This window comes from Gymnoscopelus microlampas, assembly GCF_963454915.1.
Source record: "Gymnoscopelus microlampas genome assembly, chromosome: 2".
Taxonomy (NCBI): Eukaryota; Metazoa; Chordata; class Actinopteri; order Myctophiformes; family Myctophidae; genus Gymnoscopelus; species Gymnoscopelus microlampas.
The window spans coordinates 46,072,085-46,096,674 of NC_139939.1; the positions used below are offsets into that span (position 1 = coordinate 46,072,085).

At 40.8% G+C, this 24,590-nt stretch overlaps 2 protein-coding genes across 2 annotated transcripts; one reads left to right on the forward strand and one right to left on the reverse strand.

Moving 5' to 3' along the window:
• The first annotated feature begins 1,217 nt into the window (after positions 1-1,217).
• On the forward strand, positions 1,218-4,264 carry ten1 (TEN1 subunit of CST complex). Its single transcript, XM_084074162.1, has 4 exons — positions 1,218-1,387; positions 1,759-1,916; positions 2,497-2,711; positions 3,043-4,264. Exons 1-3 carry the CDS (start codon positions 1,302-1,304, stop codon positions 2,649-2,651), a joined length of 399 nt encoding a protein of 132 aa, XP_083930288.1. The 5' UTR covers positions 1,218-1,301; the 3' UTR covers positions 2,652-2,711; positions 3,043-4,264.
• A 125-nt stretch (positions 4,265-4,389) lies between these two features.
• Positions 4,390-23,146, reverse strand: evpla (envoplakin a). Its single transcript, XM_084074151.1, has 22 exons — positions 22,870-23,146; positions 17,760-17,859; positions 17,322-17,476; positions 17,047-17,170; positions 16,189-16,320; positions 15,967-16,008; positions 15,616-15,777; positions 14,852-14,959; positions 14,301-14,396; positions 13,529-13,639; positions 13,057-13,203; positions 12,425-12,579; positions 11,983-12,080; positions 11,544-11,716; positions 10,975-11,132; positions 10,519-10,657; positions 10,124-10,317; positions 9,147-9,297; positions 8,893-8,976; positions 8,522-8,626; positions 8,326-8,418; positions 4,390-8,227 (listed from the first exon to the last, which is right to left on the reverse strand). Exons 1-22 carry the CDS (start codon positions 22,926-22,928, stop codon positions 4,838-4,840), a joined length of 5,976 nt encoding a protein of 1,991 aa, XP_083930277.1. The 5' UTR covers positions 22,929-23,146; the 3' UTR covers positions 4,390-4,837.
• Positions 23,147-24,590: the final 1,444 nt, after the last annotated feature.

Here is a 24,590-nt window from a genome sequence, read left to right on the forward strand (position 1 = left end):
ACTAAGTGCTTGATACCCCATGGCCACGGATGTTACAATTGTGTACGGCTGCTCAAAAGTACCCGTATCTTCCGTATTATTCAATAAAAAGCATTTTAATCCGATTGGTGGCCATTTTCTCATAGAGTTATAATCTATCACAGTGCAGTACACCTCCCAACCAATAGGATCGCGTAGTTGAAAGAAGGGAGTGAGAGAATGGAGAAAATGACCACCGATCGGATACAATGCTTTTTATTGAACAATACGGATGATACGGGTACTTTTGCGGCCATGGGGTGAGCACTTTATATTTCGAATCTGAAAGTTTATGTAGATGTACGGTCAAAAAGGGAGAAAGTGCAAACACCAGGTTGAAGTTCATCTGTCATGATATGACATATCAAGGCTAGGCTACGCCACCCCTTATTATTCAGCCCTATAATGTAAAAAAACGTATTTTTGATGTTCCCCTTATATTTTCATGTTGTAATTGTGTCTGTATTATTCCTTCTGTATTATGATTAATGTTTACACACACATATATAGCATTATTAGATGAAGTTTGGTCGTTTTGTCGGTATTATTCCTTGTCTGCGCCTGTAAAGGACATAACAGCAGCCAGTACAATCCTCCGGCAAGAATATTAACCACATTGAAATGTATGTGTTATTTATTTACTTAAGAAACGCTTCTGCAAATAATCTTAATGGAACAGATTTCCACTGGGGAACAAATCTCCACACAACACCGGAATGGGGCGGGCCGAGGCCTGCGTAATATGTCACGTGATTCGTACGTGACGAAGACAGCGTTGCCATATTGTATGAGAGAAACAAGCAACCAGCTCTAAGAAAACAAGCCCAAAAAAAGAAGACTAGGCCACGTGAGCACTCTAAACCTATATGCATTGTCTATTTGAAAATAGCAGTTTTTGCTATTTTCAAAAACTCTTAATAATAAAATGTGGAATATTTTTTGAAACATTCTAAAACAAATGCTCCCAAAACATTTTCGTGAAAATATTTGAGAACCACTGGTTTAAATAATAATTTTAAAAAATGGGAATAAGTCTAAAAAAGTAACTACACTTAAGAAACAAGCCCAAAAAAACGCAACCCGCTACCCGCAACTACCAATATTTACTAGCAACTTTACAGAAAGAGAAGCCAAAGTCGCGTATAATAAGCCGACATGGCAACACCGGACGAAGACGGTACAAGACAAGTCTGCTCCACTCTATGGGCTGATGTTGCTCCCCATGAATTTCTCTTCTGTTTGTTTATCATCTTTGTCTTGGTTTCTCCTATAAACACCATAAGATGCTCCCAGCAGCTGCATTGTTTCATTTCCCCTGGGAAATAAACTCTGATTTGCAAGAAGGCCAGTCAGTGAGGACATTTGGCAGGTGAATAATGCTAACTATCTGATTATGATTCATATTGGCCAAACTTGTTATTGCTAAGATCAGTGGGGAACGTTTACTCAAGTACTGTACTTAAGTACAATTTTGAGGTACTTTTACTTTACTTGAATATTTCTAATTTGCAATACTTTTAATTCTACTCCACTACATCTCAGAGGCAAATTGTGCTTTTACTCCACTACAATTACGGTATTTGAAAACATTAGTTACTTACTTGTCACTTTGTCACTTTGCAGATTTGAATTATTATTACAAAACATACACTAACCACTTCTTCAGCCCTATTCAAAACTTTGTCTGTTTGAAAATAGTCGATCTACAAGCTCAAAGTAAATTCTTGTGCAATACCACAGATTGAAGTGTTACCAACCTGAAGAGTCTACAGCTACGCTGTCAGCCCAGCATTCTTCAATACATCACCAAGTACTGATCCAAACCTCATTTGTGGAGCCCTTTGTCCCCATAATTGGTGCCCAGTACATTGTGTTGGGTGAAATGGAACATCATGAAGGTAATGGCCAGGTTGAATTTATAACTTGTGATGTTTCCATGTAAGTCAGTGGTTCTCAAACTTTTTCGTGCCAATTAAGGCCCCCCAAATTGATATATATTTGGCCGCGGACCCCCATCTGAAAATGTTTTGTGCCAGGAACCCCCAGAAGCAAAGATTTAAGTTAAAAATATCAGATCTACAAGCTCATTATGTTGTATATATGCTATTTTTGATTAGCCAAAGTATACCCCCTGGTACCCCTCCAAGGACCCCTGGGGGTCCCCAGAACCCACTTTGAAAACCAGTGATGTAAATCATGGAGGTAGTCTGACATGTTTATAACTAGGACACCTGCTTGAAAGCGAACATCTTTAACTCAAATCTTTGCTTCTGGGGGTCCCTGGAACAAAATATTTTTAGATTGGGGTCGGCGGCCAAATACATATCATTTTGGGGGTCCGCCTTGACATGAAAACGTTTCAGAACCTCTGATATAGCAACAACAAGTTTTTCAGAAAAAGGTTAGGATTCAGAAGACATTTGTAGAATCGGCCTCAGGTCTTAATAAGTTGATTTGTTTCCCTTCATTTGGCAACAGGGGGTGGTGAGATGGTCCGTGCTCGTGTTCTGAACTGCGTTGACGGTGTGAACCTAGCCTTTCTACAAAAGGCCATCGAAGGGCAGAGGAGCTTCTTCAAAGATAGAGAGAGTAAAACGGCCGATGGTCGACCACCTGCCGATGACCCTACTTGACCAGGATGTGTAAAGCTTTTCAGGTCTTAAGTGGATCTAAACCTATGCACTAAAACAGGGGTGTTCAACGTTTTCAGGCGAAGGACCCCTAGCTGAGAGAGAGACGAAGCAGGGACCCCCTCTATATTGTATAAAATTGTGTTTCAGATGAACTTTTGCTGCTCTTTTTTCCCTCTACACCTTTAACTCTTTGCCAAAAGTAGCAGACCTACAAGCTCGATCTGCTATTTTTGGCTAAAGTTCTCCTCAGAAAAGGGATGCTAGGGTTCAAGTGGTTAATGCAAAAAAAAAAATCATATCATACAAAGATTTGGCGGACCCCCTGTAGTAACTCTGAGGACCCCCTAGGTGTCCCGGACCCCCTGTTGAAGACCCCTGCACTAAAACACAGTGGTGTATGATGTCAACCCCATTATGTGATTTCAAGAGTGCATTAGTCTCTCAAGGCAGACAATCTCTTTCACCATCTTCGAATGCTACAGAGTCTGTAATTCCGCCTCATGAAAGTTGAGAACGGGAAGCTGTCATCTGCTCTTTCAGAAAAATCACGACAAAGTGTTCAAGAAAATATAAATGGAAGTGGGAGGAGGTGGGACATCCGCTTTATTTACTACTTATTTCCAGAGCTTCGGAAATATAGACTGTTTAGGCAGAAGCATTTGAAAATTGCGGGAGCCATTTTTCAAGAGCCAAGAGACTAAAAGTACATGGTGTCAAAGAAAAATAAACTGTTTCTCCCTTCACTCCTATAAAACTAATTGTGTCTCTTTATTCATCCTTTGAAGCCCCACATTTCTGCATAGATATGAATTTAATGTTTGGTCAAAAGAACAGTGCTGGCATACATTATTAGCCTGGAATCCAGATTCGCTACGTTCGTTTTTTACTCACAAAAAAAAAAAGCAGAACAGAGCAATCGGTCTGTATTCCAGGCTAATACATTATGCACCATGTTGCATTTTTCAAGGCACATTTCAGCAGTTTAAATGTATCCACACTGCTGAATATTGTATTTAAAGCCATTTATGTGAAGTTATTCAGTGAAGAACTTCATTTATATGATTTAATTTTCAAGCTACAATACAATACCACAAAATCCAATATTTTCCAAAGGCCCTGCATAGTTGCCCAATTTTTGCTTATCATGAATTACTACCATAGAGATCATGATTACAACCAATATTGTATTGACACTACCATTAAAAAGGTAATGGCTCTTTTTGTACCCTGAACTATAAATGTTTTTAACAGCATAACCATATTTTCAGATATATTATGTTACGGAACACACCTTCATCCTGGCATACTGGTGGTGAATGTCAAGTGTATGAAATGGGTCATAAGAACATGTACTAGGTTTATTTATAAAACATATGCTATTGTTTATGGGAGCTGTTTGTATGCGGTGTCTCCCAAAACACGAATCTAAAGTTGATTTTGAATACTTGTGCTACATACTAGTTCTGTAAAATAATGATATAGAATTTATGTATTTTTCATTTCTATCCACACTACTGGGAGTATATTATTTATGTACACTGACTATATTTATAACGTTAATATACTGTTAGTGCACTTTGACTACACATATATTTATACCTGTTAATAGCTCTTTCACCATGCTTATTGGTTTTATCTATTTTTCTTATGTTTCATAACTGCCATGACAACTGAATTTCCCATCTGTCTACTGTATACTGTTGTGACAATAGCAATGAAAGATTTCCACACATTGATAATATATTTCAAAATGTGTTTGTTTATTTTTCTTCATTTGGTATCAAACAAATTCATCTTTCAAAGCCCATGAATAATACAATAAGGATTAATCTTAGTAAATAGCATTGCACCATGCCCCAATATCTCCAATAATAGAATATTATGGATACACAAAATAATACAAACTTGTCTTCATTTTCTCTTCTTTCATTAGATGACAAAAAATATCTTCCCATATCAGACAAGTTTGGTAAACGAGCAACTCAGCAGCAATCATTTTGGCTTGACAGTAATCTTTGCAATAGAGTTAGAATTTTCCTGAGTCAAAAATGTATTATATTAAATGTAGATATATATTAATTGATGTTTGTACAACATAATATTCCTTCAATCTGATTAAAGTATTTTCTGATAACTTATTAATCACCCCCAGAGACCTGAATACTCTATGCATGAAGTAAACACTTCTAGTATCTTGAATATCTATTGGATGTAGGAGTGTAACCGGACTCTTTGGAGGAGGCAGGTAGCATCAGTAAGCCTGACAATGGGTCTACTTTGGAGCGATCCATAGCTTGCTTGTAGTTGATCTTCTCCTTTGTCAGGGGGTCCACCATATCCTTAGTATAGTTGGTGTCGGCCTGCAGCTCCCTCAAGATGGTGCTGTCAATCATTTTGGCCCCAACGGCGTCATAGATGTTCACTCGACCATTGGTATTGGGGTCGACCAGCCCTCCTGTCAGGTGTTGTGTCTCCATGTAGCGAATGGCAGTCTCCTTGGGCATCCAGCCTTTCTGAACTGCCTCTCCCACAGACAAACGCTCCTTGGTCATTGGATCCTCAACGCCAGTGTAGGCCTTCTGGGCATTGAGTAACCTCTGTAGTTGACTGGACTCAATGAGGCCTCTGTCTGCTGCCTTGTGGACTGAGAATCTCTCTTTGCTGCTGATATCTATAATGCCCCCTGTTGCTGCCTGGGCTTCCAGAAGCCTTTGGGCAGTAGTAGTATCAATCAATTTGCGCATTGTGGCACTACGTATTGTAAAGCACGTACCGGTGTTTGTATCCATTATGCCAGCAATTGGGTTAACTTCAGTAATAGCATCTTCAGAAGGGACCGATTTCACAGAACTCCTAGACTTTGGGATGATTGAGTTAAATTGGGGTTGCTTCTTATTATCTCCCGCTACCAGCAGAGCAAACTCTGAAATCGGCATTTTCCCATCCTTGTAATTCTGCACGTCATACTTTGTCAGCCTGCCATCCTTCAGGGCGTTTTTGATGGGGTACTGCTTGCCACTCTTACGATCTTGTAGTACAGATGTCTCGCCATCGGGACCCATAGAGGTTATCTCCTCCCAGTCGCACTCCAGTTCCTGCAGGTGGATGTACTGTTGGCGATCAATCAGACCCTGCAGGTAAGCGTCATAAGGAGACATGTCCTTGCCTGTTTCTGGATCCAAAATAGTGATTTTGGTGGAAACATTAGTCTCTTTGGTCCTAGTCTCTGCATTTTCTTCTTTAGTCAGGCTCTTCTGAAGCTCCCTGATGGTGCTCTCTCTCTTGTGGATCTTGTCCTTCTCACTCAGAATGTCCTTCTCAAGATTTTGCATGTCAGACTCCAGCTTAAGGCTCTTTTGCTTGGTCAGCTGGGTTCTGTCACTCATCAGCTTGCTCTGCTGCTGGAATGACACACTAGACTCATGTCTTTCAGCCTCGAGCGTCCTAAGTTCACGATTGAGGTTGTCCTTCTCCCTCAATAGGGCATCTCTATTCAAAATTTGGCTTGTCTCCGCTCTAGAAGTGCTGGACTTCGTTGTCTTCAGAAGGTTGATTTTGTCCGAAAGACGTTTGATTTCATCCTCCAAATCTTGTCTGGCAAACCGCTCATGGGATACCTGTTCCCTCAGGCGATCCCTTTCTGCCTCCACAGCCTGATCTTTCTCAACACGAACAACCTCCTTGTACACCGTCTTCTCACCAGACTTCTCTCGTTTTAGAATCTCAATCTTGGCATTGGTGTTTCTAATATCTCTCTGAAGACGCAAGGCATTGTTGGTTTCCGTGTCCATGTCGGAACGAAGACCATTTGTCATCCTCTCTAGTTTTGGATCTCTTTCAACTTTCAGGACTTCCTCTACAACAATACTCTCTTCAACAGGGGGTGGGGCATTTTCAAGCTGTCTGATGCGCAGCTTGATGTCTTTGAGTTCAGATTCCACTTGAATCTTCTTTTGCCTCTCATCACTTTCCCTCAGAATCCTCTCTTTATCTTCCAGGTTGCTTCTTAGTTGCTGCAACTCTAGATCTAGCTGACGGCGAGACTTAACTTCAGTATCAAGGTTTCTACCAAGTTTCTCATGTTCAACTATCTGCCTTGGATCCTTCTGCAAGCGCACCATCTCCTGTACAATCACTTTCTCCTCAGGTTTCTGTCTCTCCAACAGGATGTATTTGTTTTGCAGGTCAAACACCATCTCCTCTGTGTTGCGTCGCAGCTGTGTCTCGTCACGTACCTCCCTTCTCAAGCGGTCTGCTTCTTTCTCCAAGAGTGGATCGTCTTCATACTTGATGACTTCTCTGGTGACAAGCTTGGTCTCTACCTTTGACTTTTCAGCCTTCCATTCATCTCTTTCTTTCCTGAGGAGCCTCAGCTGATCCTGAATGGAATTGTAAGTGCTGTGTAAATGATTCACCTGGTCATTTAGCCTCTGAATCTCTCTATCATTCTCAGGGCTCCTCTCTTCCTTTACAACCTCTTGAAGGACTTCCTTCATCTCCACTCTGGGCTTCTCAGAACGGAGAACATTCAGATCACTTTCATCTACGGTGATCTGCCTCTCTACATCAGAGCGATGCTTGCCTGTGTCTTGTATGTCTTTCTTTAGACGCATAATCTCCACTTCTGTGGATGGGTCTATTCGGTAGATCTCATTGACAATTTCCTTCATCTCTATTCTTGGCTTCCTGTCCTGGACTTCACGGTAGCGACTTTGAAGGTCTGCAACCTCTTTCATCAGAGTGTTGCTTTCAAGCTTCTCATCCTCAAGGCTGACTCGAATTTTCTTGGTTTCATTGATAAGCTCTGGGTCTTGTTCAATCTTTTTCACTTCCTTGGTGATGATTTTAGGCTGGATAGTTGGAATTATTCTCTCTACTGCGTTGATCTGGCTTCTTGTCTGGAAAATCTCATCATTGATCAATTTACTCTTATTGTCCTCGCCATCAATTTCTGTCTCAAATGTCCGTACTGCTTTCAGCATTTCTGGATTCTTTTCCACTTTCACCACCTCCTTCTTCACCACCTTTTGCTTGATTGGAGGCTTCTTCTGCTGAAGAATGTTGACCTCTGTCTTCATCTGAATGGTCTCCCCATCTCTCACTCGAACTTCATCTTTTATCTTAGCTATCTCCTCTTTCAACTTTGTTGCATCTACATCCAACTGAGGGTCTCTCTCATACTCAGTCACCTCTTTGGTCACCAGTTTGGGTGGGGTGTTTTTGAGGGTACCGTCCGTGGTAGTGATTTTCTTGTTAATGACTTCTATCTCAGCCTGGGTGGTAGCACGCTTAAGGGCCTCCTCATGCACTTTGTTCCGGAGGTCCTCCAAATCCTTTTCCAGTTGAGCATCACGGTAGTATTGCAACACTTCCTTCTCTTCAACGCGCTCAACCCCTCTGCGATTCTTGAGTGACAACATCCTATCCTTGAAAGTTCTCAGGTCTGTCTCTGCATGGGCACACCTATCTTTCTCCTCTGTCAACTCTTTCACTAGAGTATCTAACTCATCAGTAGCTCTTTGCTGGCTTTGAAGCTGCACTTGTTGCTGTGCAACCAGTTGAACCTTTTCTTCATTCTGCAAAAGCAAGAAAATGCAAGTTTGACTAAATTAATATTTTGGCAAAAAAAGGAGGTAATCAGAAAGTAGAGGTAAATTATACCATGTTCACTTACTTGTGCAGTAAGATTCTTAGCCAAGCCCATCTGATTGAGAATCTGGTTATTTTCAGCTGAGGTTTTAGCATAACCGTTTACCAGGGTCTTTTCCTGTAATAATAGAAATGAAAAATATTACATCATATACCATATCTATTTCAGAGTATTCAATTATTGTGAAAATATTCATACAGTATATTTAATTTTGAATTACCTGTTTCTGCACAGCATCGGCAAGGGTCGAAGTACATGGTGTCTTTGCAACAGTGGCTGCATCATCAAAGGTGCCATTGTATTTATCGACATTGGTCTCATATTCCTGCACAAATATTAAGTATTAATATCTGTTTTCTGATAAAACCAACAAGTCATTCATTTATTCATTATAAAATAAAAACGGGATAGTAGGAGGGCAAAAGCATTAATTAATCAGTTTTCTCCATTAATGAAAGGAGTGTCTCTCAGTTTAAGCTACCATGGGGGGTGTTATTTCCTCCAACTGCCAACAAATATCGCTCTGCTTATGCATAATATCTATTCTTGCTCTACCATTATACAGAGTTAAATTAGCCAGTTGAGTCTTACATTGAGCAGATTTTGCAGGTCCTGAGACAGATCCACAACTCTGTCCACATCATCACCCTTCCTCTTCAGGTCATCCATCACCCTCTACAATGGCAGAATATGATGCATTCAATCAGTGAAAGTTGTGGTATTATATATGTCTTATAATATCTTATCATATCATATATCATATCTTAATAGCACATGGCCTAAAAGGAAGGATGCAGGCCGAGCCAGTATTTTGCCTGCTTATACTAGCTTGTAGATCTTCTTACCTCTTGGGAACTTTGCTTGGCACTGATCTGAGATAGATCATCGTTGGGGTTGATCTCATTGTTGGGCAGGTTATCCAGAAAGGAATTCAGGGATTTACATGTGCTCTGAAACTCCAGGTTCTTGATTGCAGATTCTTGCAACAGTTTTTCTCTGTGAGGAAAAAGTAATATGTTGAAAATAGTTAAAATGTGATATTGTAAACTCTACACGTTATGTGATGCGTGTGATTTGGTCAAATTAACCAAGGATAATAGTTGCAAGCTAAGCATTCTTTTCTGTAAATTGTTCTCGTATTAGCCTTTGATAAGGATTGATAAGGTATTTTCATAACCTCCACGTGCATCATATCTTTACCATGAGTGAAGTTGTGAGTTGGCTATGTAGAATTACAGTTTGTATAAAATAGAGTTTGTAACTGAGAATTGTTCAAAGTGTTCAGATCTTTGGTTTGACATAATTGGGGATGTGAGCACTGTGACCACTCCTAACTAATTCACAAAAGAGGAATTTGAGTTGTGAATTTTAGTAAACTTGTAAGATCCACTGACATTATAGTTTTTTTGTTTTTCTTGTATTTAAATAGGAGAGATTAGAGAGAAAGAAAACCAAGGGTAGAGACAGGGAAGACATGACAAGACATTTTGGGCACCCCCTCTGATGTTATTGTTAACCATCACTATATACTTCGTTGTATGACGTATTGGGAAAATAGCCGATCTACAACACGATGCATATTTAAGTGTTTTGAGCTTTTTCTGCAATTTGGTAACATTTTTTAATTTCTTGAATTTATTTTCTTTTAATGAATAGACATTCCCAAAATAGGGACGCCAGGTAGTGATTGACACCTATACCAAACATAAAAGTAAGACATTCATGAAATTATTGATCTTGTCTGCCACAGACTCAGTAGCCCAATATTATACCCGTCAACAACAACAAATGCCCAAAGTGATCAAAATGGGCTGCTTCTCACCTCTCCTTCAGTTGGTTGGTAACATTTGAATGGCGGTTCTGCAGCTGCTTAACCTTAGTCCCCTGGCATATAATGTCAGGGCAGTATTCTTGGTGGCCTTGCTGGAGAGAGCTACACAGCTGCTCTGCGGTCTCCATGTCCTGTCCCAGCTTCTTCATCTCATCCTGGGTCCCTGCTACATCCTTACGCAGGCTCTGTATAGAGGGAAGCAAAATGTGTTGTGAGAAAATGCATTAGATACCATGTACAACCATACTTAAAACAGCAAACTAAAGACCATGGCAAAATAACTCAAAACTGAATTATGCTCTCAAGATCAGAACGAAGAATGTTTCTGTTGTCTTTATTGAGTATGGTTTTGTTGTAGAAGGGTGAAAGAAGCGTAGATTTCAGACCTGAATCTCATCAGTACGGGCTTGGATTGCGTCGGGTGAATCAGGGACGGCACTATCTTCACTCAGCTTTTTCTCAAAACCAGAAACAATGCCGTCCACCTTCTTTATTTGATTCTCCAGATTGAGAGATGCATTTGCCCTGAAGAAAAGCAGGAGATAAGCGTATTGATTATCATTTTGAATCATGTTTACCATGCACCAGTGGTGCCCAACTCCACAGACATGTCCCTGAGCATAGACACCCAAAACCAATACATATTTGCAATAATCTCCATGGCTAGGTATTGATCGCCAGCAATTACCGACAACACAACAGGCAGTTGCTTACGGTGTGCCTCGCCCCTTGTGAAATGTAACCATAGATTTATCCACTTTTAAACCAACTGAACAAATACAAGCCTTCAAATATATGCAATGTCTACATAAAAATATATCTACATGAAAGTTTGAGTTTACTTCTTAGTGTAGAGGTCGCTAAGGGCAGTGATGCCATCATGCTTGTTGTTGGCGGCACTGAGCTTCAGTGGCAGTGCAGAGGAGGTGGTTCCATTGGCCAGGAGGGGCTGCAGCTCAGCCTTCTGCTGCTCAAGGCCTTTCAGTGCATTGGCTGCTTTCTACAAGAAGAGGCAAATGTAGTGGACATGACAGACACAAAGGGATTTATAAAACAGTTTTATAGTTAAGGATATAGATAAAAACTAAATTGACTACCATAACACCTTGGTTGTATGGCATTCAGGTGTGTACAGTAATAATGGGTAATTTCACCTGGTGTTTAGTATCCCTATTCTTGGCATGTCATAACAGGCAAACATTCTACAAAAATAGGCAATCATTTGGTGGAAATAGCAGATCTACAAGCTCACACGATGTGTAACATTGTAGATCTTGCATTTTCAGCGAAGAGATTTGGTGAGAGAAAAGGATGGCACCTAATATAGGATTCTGGGGGACCCCGGGCAACTTAAGTATACAGGGTTTAGGTAGTTAAGGCTTACTGTAAGACTAATATTGTCATTTCTCACCTCCTGCTCCCTCAGCCTGTTGGCCAGGTCCTCTGCAGGGGCATTTCGGTCCAGTGGGGCCCGCAGACGGCTCAGAATGTCTTGTTCAGTTTGGGCCAGGTCACCATCCAGTTTATCCAGCTGGTCAGCTAGTGCTATTGCTTTAGGGTCCACTGGGGCACTGGATACTGGAGCTGCATCACAACACAGGATCATTTATTTGAATCGTTTGTGGTTGATCGGATTAATGATATTAGTTATTTAATAGCTCAGTCTATGTGGTCGGCTTATCATCATGATTGATATGATAATGACCTGATGAATTGAGTACAATGGACCACAATGGAAACAAGCCCCTACCCTGGGGCAATCTGTGTTATTCTTTTAGCATCACATTTGACTGTACTACTTGCAATGTTAACAAACCTAATAATACAAGTATTCAATCCATCAATCAAACCTGCTTGTTGTGACCTCAAAGGCTCGGATTTGTGGTTCTTCAGGGAGGCTAAAAGAGCAGCTCTTCTCTTCTTGATGTCTGCCAGTTCACAACCCAGCCTAACAAATTAGAAACAATAAATAAGTTCTCAGTCTACAACTGTGTCAGATACAATTTAGGCATTTAACAGACTCTCTTTATCCAGAGCGGCAAGGTGAACACATGCATCAAATGCAGAGACAGTGTAGTGCCTCAGTAATCTAGGATCATAGGTCAACAAAGAACCGAGCATCAGTCTAAACAATATAATATCAAAAAATTATAATCTGTACATTGAAACTATAGAAACTATAGGATGCCTGGTAAACAAATAAACTTGACCTACCGATAGCCTTGACTGCATGGTCTTCAAGGCTAGGTCAAGTGTGGTCAATATTGTCATAATGTGTTGTGTTACACTTACAGGTCCACTTTATCGATGGCTTCTGAGTCAGGTGGTGGGATGAGGAAACAAACTCCAGGGAAGGTTTTGGTCACCCCTTCGCTGGTGACGATGTCCCAGTTCTCAATGTCGGAGTTAGATTTAAGAGTGAACCTATCCCCACGAGACAAGGAATCCTGAAATATATATAAGAATTGAATACAAAACATTCCCAAAAGGATAAAACATGGATTTGTTGTTGTCCAGTATTACAACAGTGAAAGGTCTGGGATAGGTGTGCAACAGTTAATCGAAATCAACTGAATCAATTATGAAAAGATAATTGAAAACCAATAATTTAATAAAATAATTGACTAATCGACGATTAGTTTTGAAAAATGTAAAACAAATTGTAACAAAGAATTATGAAAATAGCCGTTCTACAAGCTCACAACGCATCACATTCTGACACATTGTGACACATTGTGAGCTATTTGTGGGATATTTTCACTTTTTCTGTATAAAATAACATTTAAGTGGTCATTCGATAACTTGATATGAAAAAATGTAAACAAGCTTCTCGATTACTTGATAAATAAATAAAAAGTAGTCAAAAGAATAATCGCTAAGAAGATAATTGATAGTTGCAGGCAGCCCTAGTCTGGAAGGTTTACCTTGTCTGTCTCCCAGTCACAAAGGGACTCCACTGTGATGGGTCTGCTGGGGGCGATGCGCCGCAGCTTCAGGGGAGCAATGGTGGTGCTGCGCTTCCGCAGGTCAGCCAGAAGCTGCTCACTACGCTGCACAGCCCTCTCCTCTGCCTGGAAGAGACACAGGGACAAAGTGAATTAGGGGCGCAACACTTAATCGAACTGGAGGGGAAATTGTGAGCTTGTAGATCAGCTATTTTTGCTATTTTTGTGGGACATGTTGTACGACAGAGTATAAAATAATCAGACTAAATGTCAGAAGCCAACAGAAAGCGAGACCGTATACTCCTATTAAAATGTAAAATGTTACTGTATTTCAAAATGTTTGTTTTTGTTTTGTCATGAAATAAATTAATTTCACCTTTAATAGCAACTTAAGCAGATAGAAAGTGTCAATTACAAAGCATTACAGGTATTGAGCTCTCATGTACTGCACCTCAAGTTGAAGCAGGATCTCTGAGTTACTCTTCTTGCTCACAGTCTTGGGATCCAGGCTGTTGTTGAGTCTGGTGAGGTTCTCTGACAGCTGGTCAGTGTCCAACTGGTACTGAAGATGAAATTGAACACATAAGTCTTCACAATGTCTGTGACTAGATTATTTGAATGTGTTATAATATATGGAGTTATGGTTTGCTTTTCTTAAAAAATAACTACAATTTACTAATAATTAAGCAATAAAATACACAACAGGGAATGCTCCCATGAGGTACTGGCAGTGGCAGACTGGGTGGCGTACAGCAGCACACCTGCTATGACAATATACAGTATATGTGTATCATTGTGTTTATACCCCAGTTTCATCAATAATACTTATCATTAGAAAGCATACAAGGTGAAAACTACAGGTGGTGGTGGCCGTTGCTAGGTTACAGGTAAGGTAAACAAGGTGGTTGCATTTGGAATGTTATCATAAGATATTGGCACTAATTAGAATGTCTCAGACAATCACACACAAAGTCGGAACTTATTATAACACAAATGTACTAACCACTCTCTCTCACCCTCATTGTGATATAAGACTGTGGTGTATTATGTCACCAGACTCACCACTAAATGTCTATACTACAAACACAACTAAGACTCAACTAGTTGAACAACAGACGTGGGGCATTTTTGCGTTTTTAATTGAGTATGCCACTTGAATGTTAAAAAGTAGCCTATATGTGAACCAACCATATAGTATTTGTAAAGATTGATGTTGTATATACCTTCATGAAATCTTCCTCATTGTCAAGATGCATCTCTTGACAAATGCAGAGATTGAGGAATCGCTGCCACTCATTCCGTGCGTCATCTCTCTGAGCCTTAAATACAAAATGTCAGACATAGTTTTTGCATGACTTAGTTAGACTGTAACATTTGCAAGATTTCCCTATGCACACAATGTATGAGCTAAGGTATGAGAATGTACAGGAGATGCTGAACAATGCAGCAGAGATAGAATAAAAGGGCTTTTTAAAAAACGTTTTCCATTGAAAGTGCCACAGACACTTTTCAAAGCAAACATTTTGACTGGTAAACACAGCTTAAGGTAATACAATGTGTTATGTGTGTGTCAGCATGGACTGTGTGCCAGCTCTTGTACAGTGAACTTCATGCTGGCACACGGAAACACCTAAAAAAAACACCCAGCTGTGTTTACCTGTTAAAACGTCTGCTGAGAAAAGGGTTCACTGGCCATTTTCACACGGTGGCCATTTTGTTCCTACATCATACCTGGGGGTGGGGTGAAATTAATGTAGAAAATGTTTTCAAGTACCTGGATTGTAGAGCTGGCAGGGTGCTTCAGGTCTATGAGACGGTCTCCTTCATCCTGGAGTTTGTTCACCTCACTTTCGTGTGACAGCAGGCTGCTGTTCTTGAAATTCTGTTTGAGGTCAAATAAAAGCTACATTATTATCGTTATCTTAGCATCTATCCCATGACTCACCGAGCCCCTGAGCTCCTTTCCCTTTCCTCCTTTCCTTTTCCTCTCCATCTGCACGCATTAATGTACCATAGATTGACGGGGACTTCTTCCCCGGAGTTTTTGAGCTTTCTCATCCTGCAGGATTCCGTAGATTGTGATTGCGGACCCCTCAGCTCCAGATCGAGGGTTTCCATGGATTATGCCTACGGACTGTTATGATAGTTGTTATGTTGTTGTTGTTGTTATTGTTGCTGTGTATCCCCCCCTCAACTCAACCAGTTGAGACAGATGGCTGCCCACCCACAGCCTGTTTTCTTTTCCTTGCCACCATTGCCAAGGGCTTGCTTGGGAGTAGAGTAAGATCTTGACCTGCACTTCATGTAGTGTCTTGAGAGACAAGGCAACACACAGGGTTTGACTTCTACAGCTTCTATCAGCTCACCTCATACTTGAACAAAAGGAAAGGGTTGTGTTTTTTTGACCGCTTCATTTATTACATTTTTGTTGGCAGCATTAAGACGGTGTGCGGACCCTTTCCTTTTGTTCATGTTTATTTAGTCGGATCCAGCACCCGTTGAAATCTTTGGATGTGCGTGCACCACCTAATTGCTCACCTCATACTGCCTGCGGACATCAGGCGGATCCACCATGTGGTCACTCCAGTCCTGCTTTTTTATCTTGTCTTGCTCCTCTACCAGGTAGGCCAGCTCCTTGTTGCAGCCCTGCATGTAGTCGTATAGGCTGCTGAGGTAGTGTCGACGCCACTTGGAGTTATCCTAGGAATAAGGGAAGACAAAAACAATAATAATAAATACTTTTGAGCGCCGTACTTTCACGTCACCCAAGCAAGGACACTACAGTCATATTAGAAAGCATTCAATACATAATAAAAGATGGTGTGAAAAGTCTTAAATTGAATGGGGGCACAATACCATTTCAAATATTTAATAATGTTCTTAACTCACCAGTAGGTTGTTGTATTGTTTCTTGATGGCTGCATATTGTTCCTAAAAGACAAATACACCATGATTTCCATGATCAACCACAACATTGACCTTTTGTCAAATATAACAATCACTCTCCAACACCTCCATCGTCTATTCATTGTCCTCATTGTCTATTCACACTTTGGCCATAAATTAAATACACATTTTCCTGTGGTCCTCCGGAGAGGAGGATCTGCTCACCTTGCTGCCCACAGAGCCAGCACTGAGTTGTGAACTGTAGGCCTCGATCTCCTTGTGCAGGATGTTATGAGAGGCAATTTGCTTCTCTAGGTCTGCCATGCTGGGTCCATACTCCTCTGTGTTTACCTCTTTCTGAGAACAGAAGACAGAAGCATAGTATTTGTTGTATGCACTATATGCAGGCCAGAGGAAAGGCACTGTAATGAGTCTAAAAGCCCAACTCACATCCCCTAGGCCTAGAGGTCATCCTGCTCCTAACAACCAATGTAGTAGTTTTCAAAATATCTTGTTCAGGATCAAAGTGTCATGGCAATCTTCCGTTTTAATTTTGAGATTTATTGGTGGATATGTGGACATCTTGGCCTAGCGTGATGCAAGAGGAATGATCACCAAAATCTGTATGTTTCGTCCTTCAGGGAATGCCTTCAACCAGTTTCATGGCCCATTAGAGTATGAGATATGTTGTGTGCAATGTTGACATTTAGGCCAGAGGGTGGCACAAAAGGAAAGGTCAGGGGTTATTCAAATCAGTAGGATTCATCATTTGGAGAGCATGAAAGTGTACAGCAAATTCCATGGCAATCCAAACAGTAGTTTTTGTGTTCATGTGACTTCACATATAGGATCCTGAAGAGCTTCAGAAAGTTTACCATAAAATAAATCACATGGCCATGTGAACCTCACAATGAAATTATGAGGAATAACTCTTATTTCAAGATAATGTTCCAGTCTAATTATGCTCTCAAAGGTGCATATTTCGTAGGCTTTATATACTTCATCGCACAACCCTGACGCTGACAAAGATGATGCATGTTCAGCTAAAAAAAAGTGTCTTCAGATTTAATCAAAGTGTTATACCTGTTTCTGGTTGAGAACAGGAGCCCAGTCAATCCTTGGCATCAGCGACACATCATTCACTGGTTCATAGATATCCCGGTAGAAGGCGCAGTCTTTCAACCAGCGCTCATGGAGACGAAGGACGCTATAGTCAACAGAGGATCATAAGATAAAACAATCTAGCACACCAGTATCTTTATGCAGTGGGCATAGTGAATGAAAATGGATGCTTTTCACAGCAGGCATTTTGAATGCTGAAGGTGCACTTGTTTTGATTAAATTCACAATGCACTCACTCGCTCGCTATCTCAGAGCCCTGAGGATGCTTGAGCTTCTTGGCTTTGTCAACATCGAGGAAGAGGGACATCAGCAAACTCTCTGAGTTTCCCAGCTTGTCTGCTATCTCATTCTTGTGCTCAAAGGGCTCCTCCTTCTTTTCATTCTCTGCATCCTAGAGTAAGGAATCAAAAGTATAATCATTAGAGATGGCTGAAATGTAAGTAATACATAACGGTGTCATGTACTAAAATGCTGTAGTGGGTTGTTGTAGTGTGTGTGTGTGTGTGTGTGTGTGTGTGTGTGTGTGTGTGTGTGTGTGTGTGTGTGTGTGTGTGTGTGTGTGTGTGTGTGTGTGTGTGTGTGTGTGTGTGTGTGTGTGTGTGTGTGTGTGTGTGTGTGTGTGTGTGTGTGTGTGTGTGTGTGTGTGTGTGTGTGTGTGTGTGTGTCATTCTCACCACAGCCAGCAGTTCCTCTGCCCGGAGGATATCTTTCTCTACCTCGTCAGCATGCTTTTGCATCCGGGCTATTAGCAAGGCCAAGCTGCTGGCTTGGGACCTGCAGGGCAAAGGACAGGTGTCAATGGATGAGAGAGAGTGCCAGTCAGTAGGGCGCTGGGGTGGTGCCGGGGTAAAGTTCCTGCCCACCACCACAGAGATTTGAATCCTCTGCTGTGCTTCTGTGTTCATTTCTTTGATTAAAGTGTCGTATGTTTCCGGTTCCAATCTGCTGTAAGAACCAGTCAAATGAAGCTATGGGAAAATGAACCGGACGCTTGCAGAGCCACACATGCGGCCTGAAGCAAGCATGAATGTAAAAACCTTTTTTGAGAGTGATCATGTTGATGATTCCCTACAAGTCCTATAATGAGGAGCATATGATCTAACTTGCCCAAGGGGTTTAGAGGATGACCTATAGGGTCAGCGTGAGGGTGGATCATTCTCCATTGAAGCCACACCCTGAAGGTTCCAAACACGCTTGTCATTCCACAACGACTGCACTCCCGCTGACTGTCAGCATTGTTCTCTGTCAATGCAGCAAACAGGTACATTTATGATTTCTGTCTTACAACTTACAGTGTTATACTTTGTTGTATTATTGTGTCACTCGCCGAAAAGAACAGATGTTCAACAGAAATAGATGGTGCATTGTGCTTCAGTCACATAAACTGCACCCTTTAAATGTTATGATCAAATTGTTTCAGAGCAATGGATATTTCATATTAGTGAGTTGAGGTCAGAATGCTTCTTCTCTTTTGAAGATCATATTTTCTTTTTCTTTTTCTGTGTAAGCACATTGTTCCCCCACAAATGTATTTGATAGATATACATGCCATGCAGACCTGCATCCAATGAGGACAAATGGTAGTTGATAAATAGCAGGATCCTGGAGCTATTTCTTCAAAAGCACTGTTTTCACTGTCCTGTCCTGTCACAGACACCTTTCTCTTTTCTTCAAAGATCACAGAAAAGTAATTATTTATGTCTTTCACCTTGGACAAAATTCTGATGTTGAGTGTAACTAAATGAATGTGGGTGAACTAAGTACTTAAACTACATATCCACAATACCTACAAGGATTGCAAGTCATATACAGTACACTAAACCTGCTATTGCAGTAAACAAAAAAATATTTACAGTGTATACCGTGGCGTGTATATATGTCAATTCAAGTTTATAGATTTACTGTGACAAATAAACCCAATAAACCCCCTTCATACTGTATGATATCACAGCCATGGAATGCGGTGGAACAAGATACAGTACAGTACGTGTGTCACCACTTCCCTTCTATCCTTCTGACTGACTGATTGACTGAAGTGTGTTTCATTCTTCAGTACAATACATCCTGTAGCAGGTGACACAATGACTTCCCTATTCCCCCCCCCACACACACACACACACACACACACACACACACACACACACACACACACACACACACACACACACACACACACACACACACACACACACACGAGTAAGCCTGCTAACATAACTCATTGCACCACTCTGGAATTAATTTAGCTGTACATCTTGATCCTAACTTATACTTCATCATACGACCGTGATGCTCACCAAAAATAACAGATTTGCAAGTGTTCTTCCTGAGAGCGAACTGGTCGTACAATGAAGTGTTGGGCCTACTAAAATAAACTTGATGCAGAGATTATCTACATGGAGCTTATACTCTGAAAAAGAAAGACTGAGGAGTGAGAGCTTGAAGGAAACAAACTGTTTTTTTCAGGGTGCGTTTTGGGGTACTTAAGTGATTGTGCTGCTATGTTGCTTTCTTGGATCAGATGAGTTGAGGGTGGGGGGCCATTGGCAGACTTGGGTGAACTTGGTGTAACCAATTAAAGAGGGTGGGGGGGCCATGGGCAGACTTGGGTGAACTTGGTATAACCAATTAAACCCTCTATTCTTAGTGAAACAGACCTGAGTTGCAACTGTACTTTTTTTGTGAAATTATAGATGAAATACACATATACAATGGTTGATTATATCTAACCTTTATATTTTACCATCACTTAGTAATTATATAAAACATTATGGTATGTTATTTGGTAGCCTGTAGCAGCCAAGATGGTTCAGCTAGGCCTGATATCTATTGTTTATGTTACTGTTAATGGTTCAGCTTGTCCTTGTAGCAGCTAGTATAACTACGGTTTGAGACCTGTGTTCGTTGGCAGAACTACCGTACCACCGACCTGAGTGCTACAGTACTTCTCCCCATGATATCATGTACATCAAAGCATAACCATCACCACATAGAATATTGTCTCGACTCCTAATGCAAAAAATAGCCGATCCAGAAGCTCACAACGCGGCACAAATGTTCCCCCCCAGAATAGGGGGCGTTGGGGTTGAAGTGGATAACTACCTACCTGAAAAGAGGCTGAATAGTGGTCATATTTCTCTATTGTTTCTACATTTATCTATTGCACTGAGATGTGTTGGCAAGAGAGAGAAATAAGGTTTGTGTACTCGTGCAATTTACAATACGGAATATATTGTCTGTCTGACTCTGTCTGTTTGTCTGCCTGTCTGTGTCTCTGTCTGTCTGTCTGTCTGTCTGTCTGTCTATCCATTTGTCTCTCTGACCTAGTGTGTATCCTCTCAGAGAGTGAGATGATAGGGTTTGCGATGACTGTGAGGTTTGAGTTTTGCAGGTGGTTGCCACAGATAGGTATTGATAGCTATTCGAAAGCAATGAACATTGGCTGCTATTGTCGGCACGTGACACCGGTGTGCAACCGGCTTTAGGAATAAATCAGGCTTTAGGAATGGATGCAGAAAGACAGAGTGTGTTTATACAGGTATTGAAATCAAATTGTACTTGAACATACTGACTGTCTCTATCCATGTTTCTTAGCCTTTCACTGAGGTTTCAAGGAAAGTATTCAGGAAATGGTCCCTTATGTTGAACCTCAAACTGTAACTGTATGTCCCTTCATAGAACCTCTGAGTTGCCAAAAAACAGGCCAGAATGTGCTCTGATGTAACTGAAAAATGTCACCCACCGGACAAGATGGCTACCTCAGCATGTGAGGCATCACATCATCTGCCCCTATGTGCAATAACAGCATCCGTCACATATCTCTCCGTAAATGCCAAAATTCCATCTGCCGCACCGGGTCATGATTTAGGTATTCTACCATATTGGATGATACTACATGCATTTTGCACATTACTGTCTTTAATCCATTCTACTAGAAGCTGCTTGAGTGTTATTAAATGACATACAGTACAAGTAGTCTGGAGGACATCCCTTTTAAATACCTTCGTATCACTGGGAGCTCAGCCAACACCCAGAGAGAGCGAGGAACCAGCTGAGCAGCACAACCTGCCCTGCCCTACCCTTATCACATCTCATCAGTTTCTGTAGACAACACATCCAGTCCAGTATAGGACCGGGTGCGACCGTCCCCTTCACAGCGCCAGTCACCATCTTCCTCTAAAACAATCTCGTTAATCTAACCTTAACTGGTGCCATGAGAGAATAGACCATTCGCTGATTAAAACAACTTAAAGTTTGATTTGAACTTGAACTTGCTTTTCAATATTTGTTTTGGCAAAATGGTAATATGTCACAGATGCAGATGACTGAACAGAAGAAATAAACTTGCAAAAGGGAGGATTTAACCACAAGCACCACCGGTCCCCTTCCTGCTCTCATCCCAACCAACAATTAATCCATTAAGACCGGGAACGCATCTGTGTCATTTTAAGATTTCTTTGACTATTCAAAAATAGCAGATATGCAAGCTCATAGCGCGGTACTGAGTGCCATGCTATGAGCTTGTAGATCTGCTATCTTTTGAAAAAACTTGGGAAATGTGTGCAAATCTATATATATGTTTAAAAGTGAACATTTTAAACTCCGATCTGTGCTTCTAGGGAGGGTCCCTGGAACAACGTATTTTGAGATGGGGGTCCGTGGCCAAATACATATAATTTTGGGGGTCCTTGACATGGAAAAGTTGGAGAGATGTTACATGATGAGAGAGGTGAAGGGACCAAAAGCTTTTACTGAAACCCTCTTTGAAAAGTGTTTAGGAAACTTAAAAAAGTAAAGGCACAATATACACAAGTGATCTTTCCACAGGCTTAAAGTCTTACTGTCAAAGGTCACAGAGAGATATTCTATTACTGTACTATATGCTGTATATACAGTATGTTTGAATCTTTAACAATACACTCATCTTTTGAAATCTCATTAATGCCTTAAATTCATTAATCATGTATGAAATCAACTTTCAAGTAGTTTCACTTCCATCTCCCACAGTTGACACAGTGTCACTTTTCTTGGCAACATGCACTAATGCAACATGTCTGTGCTCCAGGGCACAAAACCCTGGGGTTGGGAATTCTGTGAATGTCAATACATGAATATGAATGTCCTATTTAGATGATAATTACAAATTGTAAGGATTTACACACTTCTCAAATCTATGCCTAGTCTTTCTTTTGGGTCAGGTTAAGTGACTTTATGAGTTAACTGAACAGTCTTGAGAACTACAACTAGCATATCCTCTCGGAAAAGTACCGAAATCCTTACTGTTATGCCCTTCTGAAAGGAACATGTTTTTTTTTGCTTTAGAAAATTCAATAGGTGTATTATAACCGTCCATATTGAACACGTTATTGTCTTATTCCTCTTTCTTGTTGACATATGACTTGTTTGCCTTCTTTTTGTGAAATTAATCAATGTGTCACACACACACACACACACACACACACACACACACACACACACACACACAAACACACACACACTGAATTATGAGACTCAAATTTTCCTGATAAACACACAGTCTAATTTACAATGGAAACTTGGCCTCAGGACAGAGAACTTCAAACAAAATTAATGAATGGAGGGGAGATTCCAGTACATCATAAACACACACATACTGTACACAGAGAAAGAGGCCAACAGAAACACAAGAAATATGACACAGTCCTTCCAAGACAGGAGGGGAAACATGACCGAGATAGCAACACACATACACACAGCACACACAGCACACACACACACACACACTCTTTGGGGGGAGGAAAAACTCACTTGCTAATCTTGCCGGAGACCTTCAGAGAATTCTCCTTGCTGTCTTTTTTCTTAAACATCCTGGTGATTGGTTGGGGGGTGATGGAGCTGGAGGTGGAGGTGAAGAAGCTCTTGCTGCTGCTGATCGTCTGTTGTCTTCCTCGACCTCTGGCTCACACGCTCTGTCTCTGTACTCTCTCGCTGGTTCGTCCCAAACTCTAAACACGCACGCTCCCCTCCTCACCTCTTGTCCTTGTTGTGTGTGTGTGTATTGTGTCTGTTGCACACGTCAGCTCTGTGTTAAAAGTGGAGCTTCTTGTCTCCGGTAACCACTCCCCTCCTGCAGGTATAGCAGGTGTGACGCTGCCCCGACATACACCTGCTTGAGAAGGACTGGATCAACCTGTTCCACACACACACACACACACACACACACACACACACACACACACACACACACACACACACACACACACACACACACACACACACACACACACACACACCTCCTTCCTCCGCCTCACACACACACCCTCCCCGCCCATCCTTTTCATTAGGGCCCTGCCTGTCGCTCACACCCAGACCAGATCACAACACCGTAAAATCCTCATTGTTAATTTAACCACTTAAGCCCTATTCAAAAATGTTCCAAAATATTGGTATAAAGTAACTAAGTACATTTACTCAAATAGGCCTACTGTACTTAAGTACAATTCTGAGGTACTTTTACTTTACTGGAGAATTTCCATTTTCTACTCCACTACATCTCAGAGATAAATAATGTACTTTTACTCTACTACAATTATTTGAAAACTTTAGTTACTAGTTGCTTTGTAGATTTGAATTATTGTTACAAAACTCACATTAACCACTTCAGCCCTATTTAAACTTTGGCTATTTGAAAATAGCCAGCTGTAGATCAGCTATTTTCAAAAGATTTTAATACATTTTATACATGATACCTTGTGAAACGGGACATTCCGCATAATGAGTCATTTTACTTTTGGTACTTTAAGTATAATTTGATGCCAATACTTTTGTACTTTTACTCAAGTCAATTTTGATTACCTGCCTTTTACTTGTAACAGAGTATTTCTACATTGCAGTATTGATTGCAGTACTTTTGATACTTTTACTTTGATCATTAACTACTGGTCAACTATAATGATAAATGTGGATCATTTCAAAGCCAGCCTGTAACATTATTGAATATGGCCAAATGTTAAATAGTAATGGCAAGTGAAGTTTAAAACTAATACTTGTTTATAAATCTGTCAGAACATAAAGGCTATAGAGACGGATACAGTCAACAAATCAATAAAGTCTGAACATGGCCTATCAGATTATTATAGGCCAAAAAAGGAAGTTTATACACAATGCACAGTAAAATCCTCAGTGTTAATTTATCCATTTGTAACTCAGGGAGTGGAAACATGAAACCAAATGGACTCTTAAGGGTCAAATTGGTTCCATGTGTATCTTTACATGTTTGTACACCATCTAAATTAACCGCTTTAACACTGGTATCATAGCATTTTCACACATTATCAAAAGTGTAAAAAGAAAAAAAGCAGATCTACAAGCTTGTGGATCGGCCATTTGTTTCCATGTTCACACTCTCATAGTTAAACTGACACAGAAGGTTTTACTGTGTGCGATCACAAACTGACGTATAGTGTGTGTAGGGTCCGTGCCAAAGCTAGCCTGGTCTTTCAGGACGAGGGCGTCTCTGTCTGACCCAT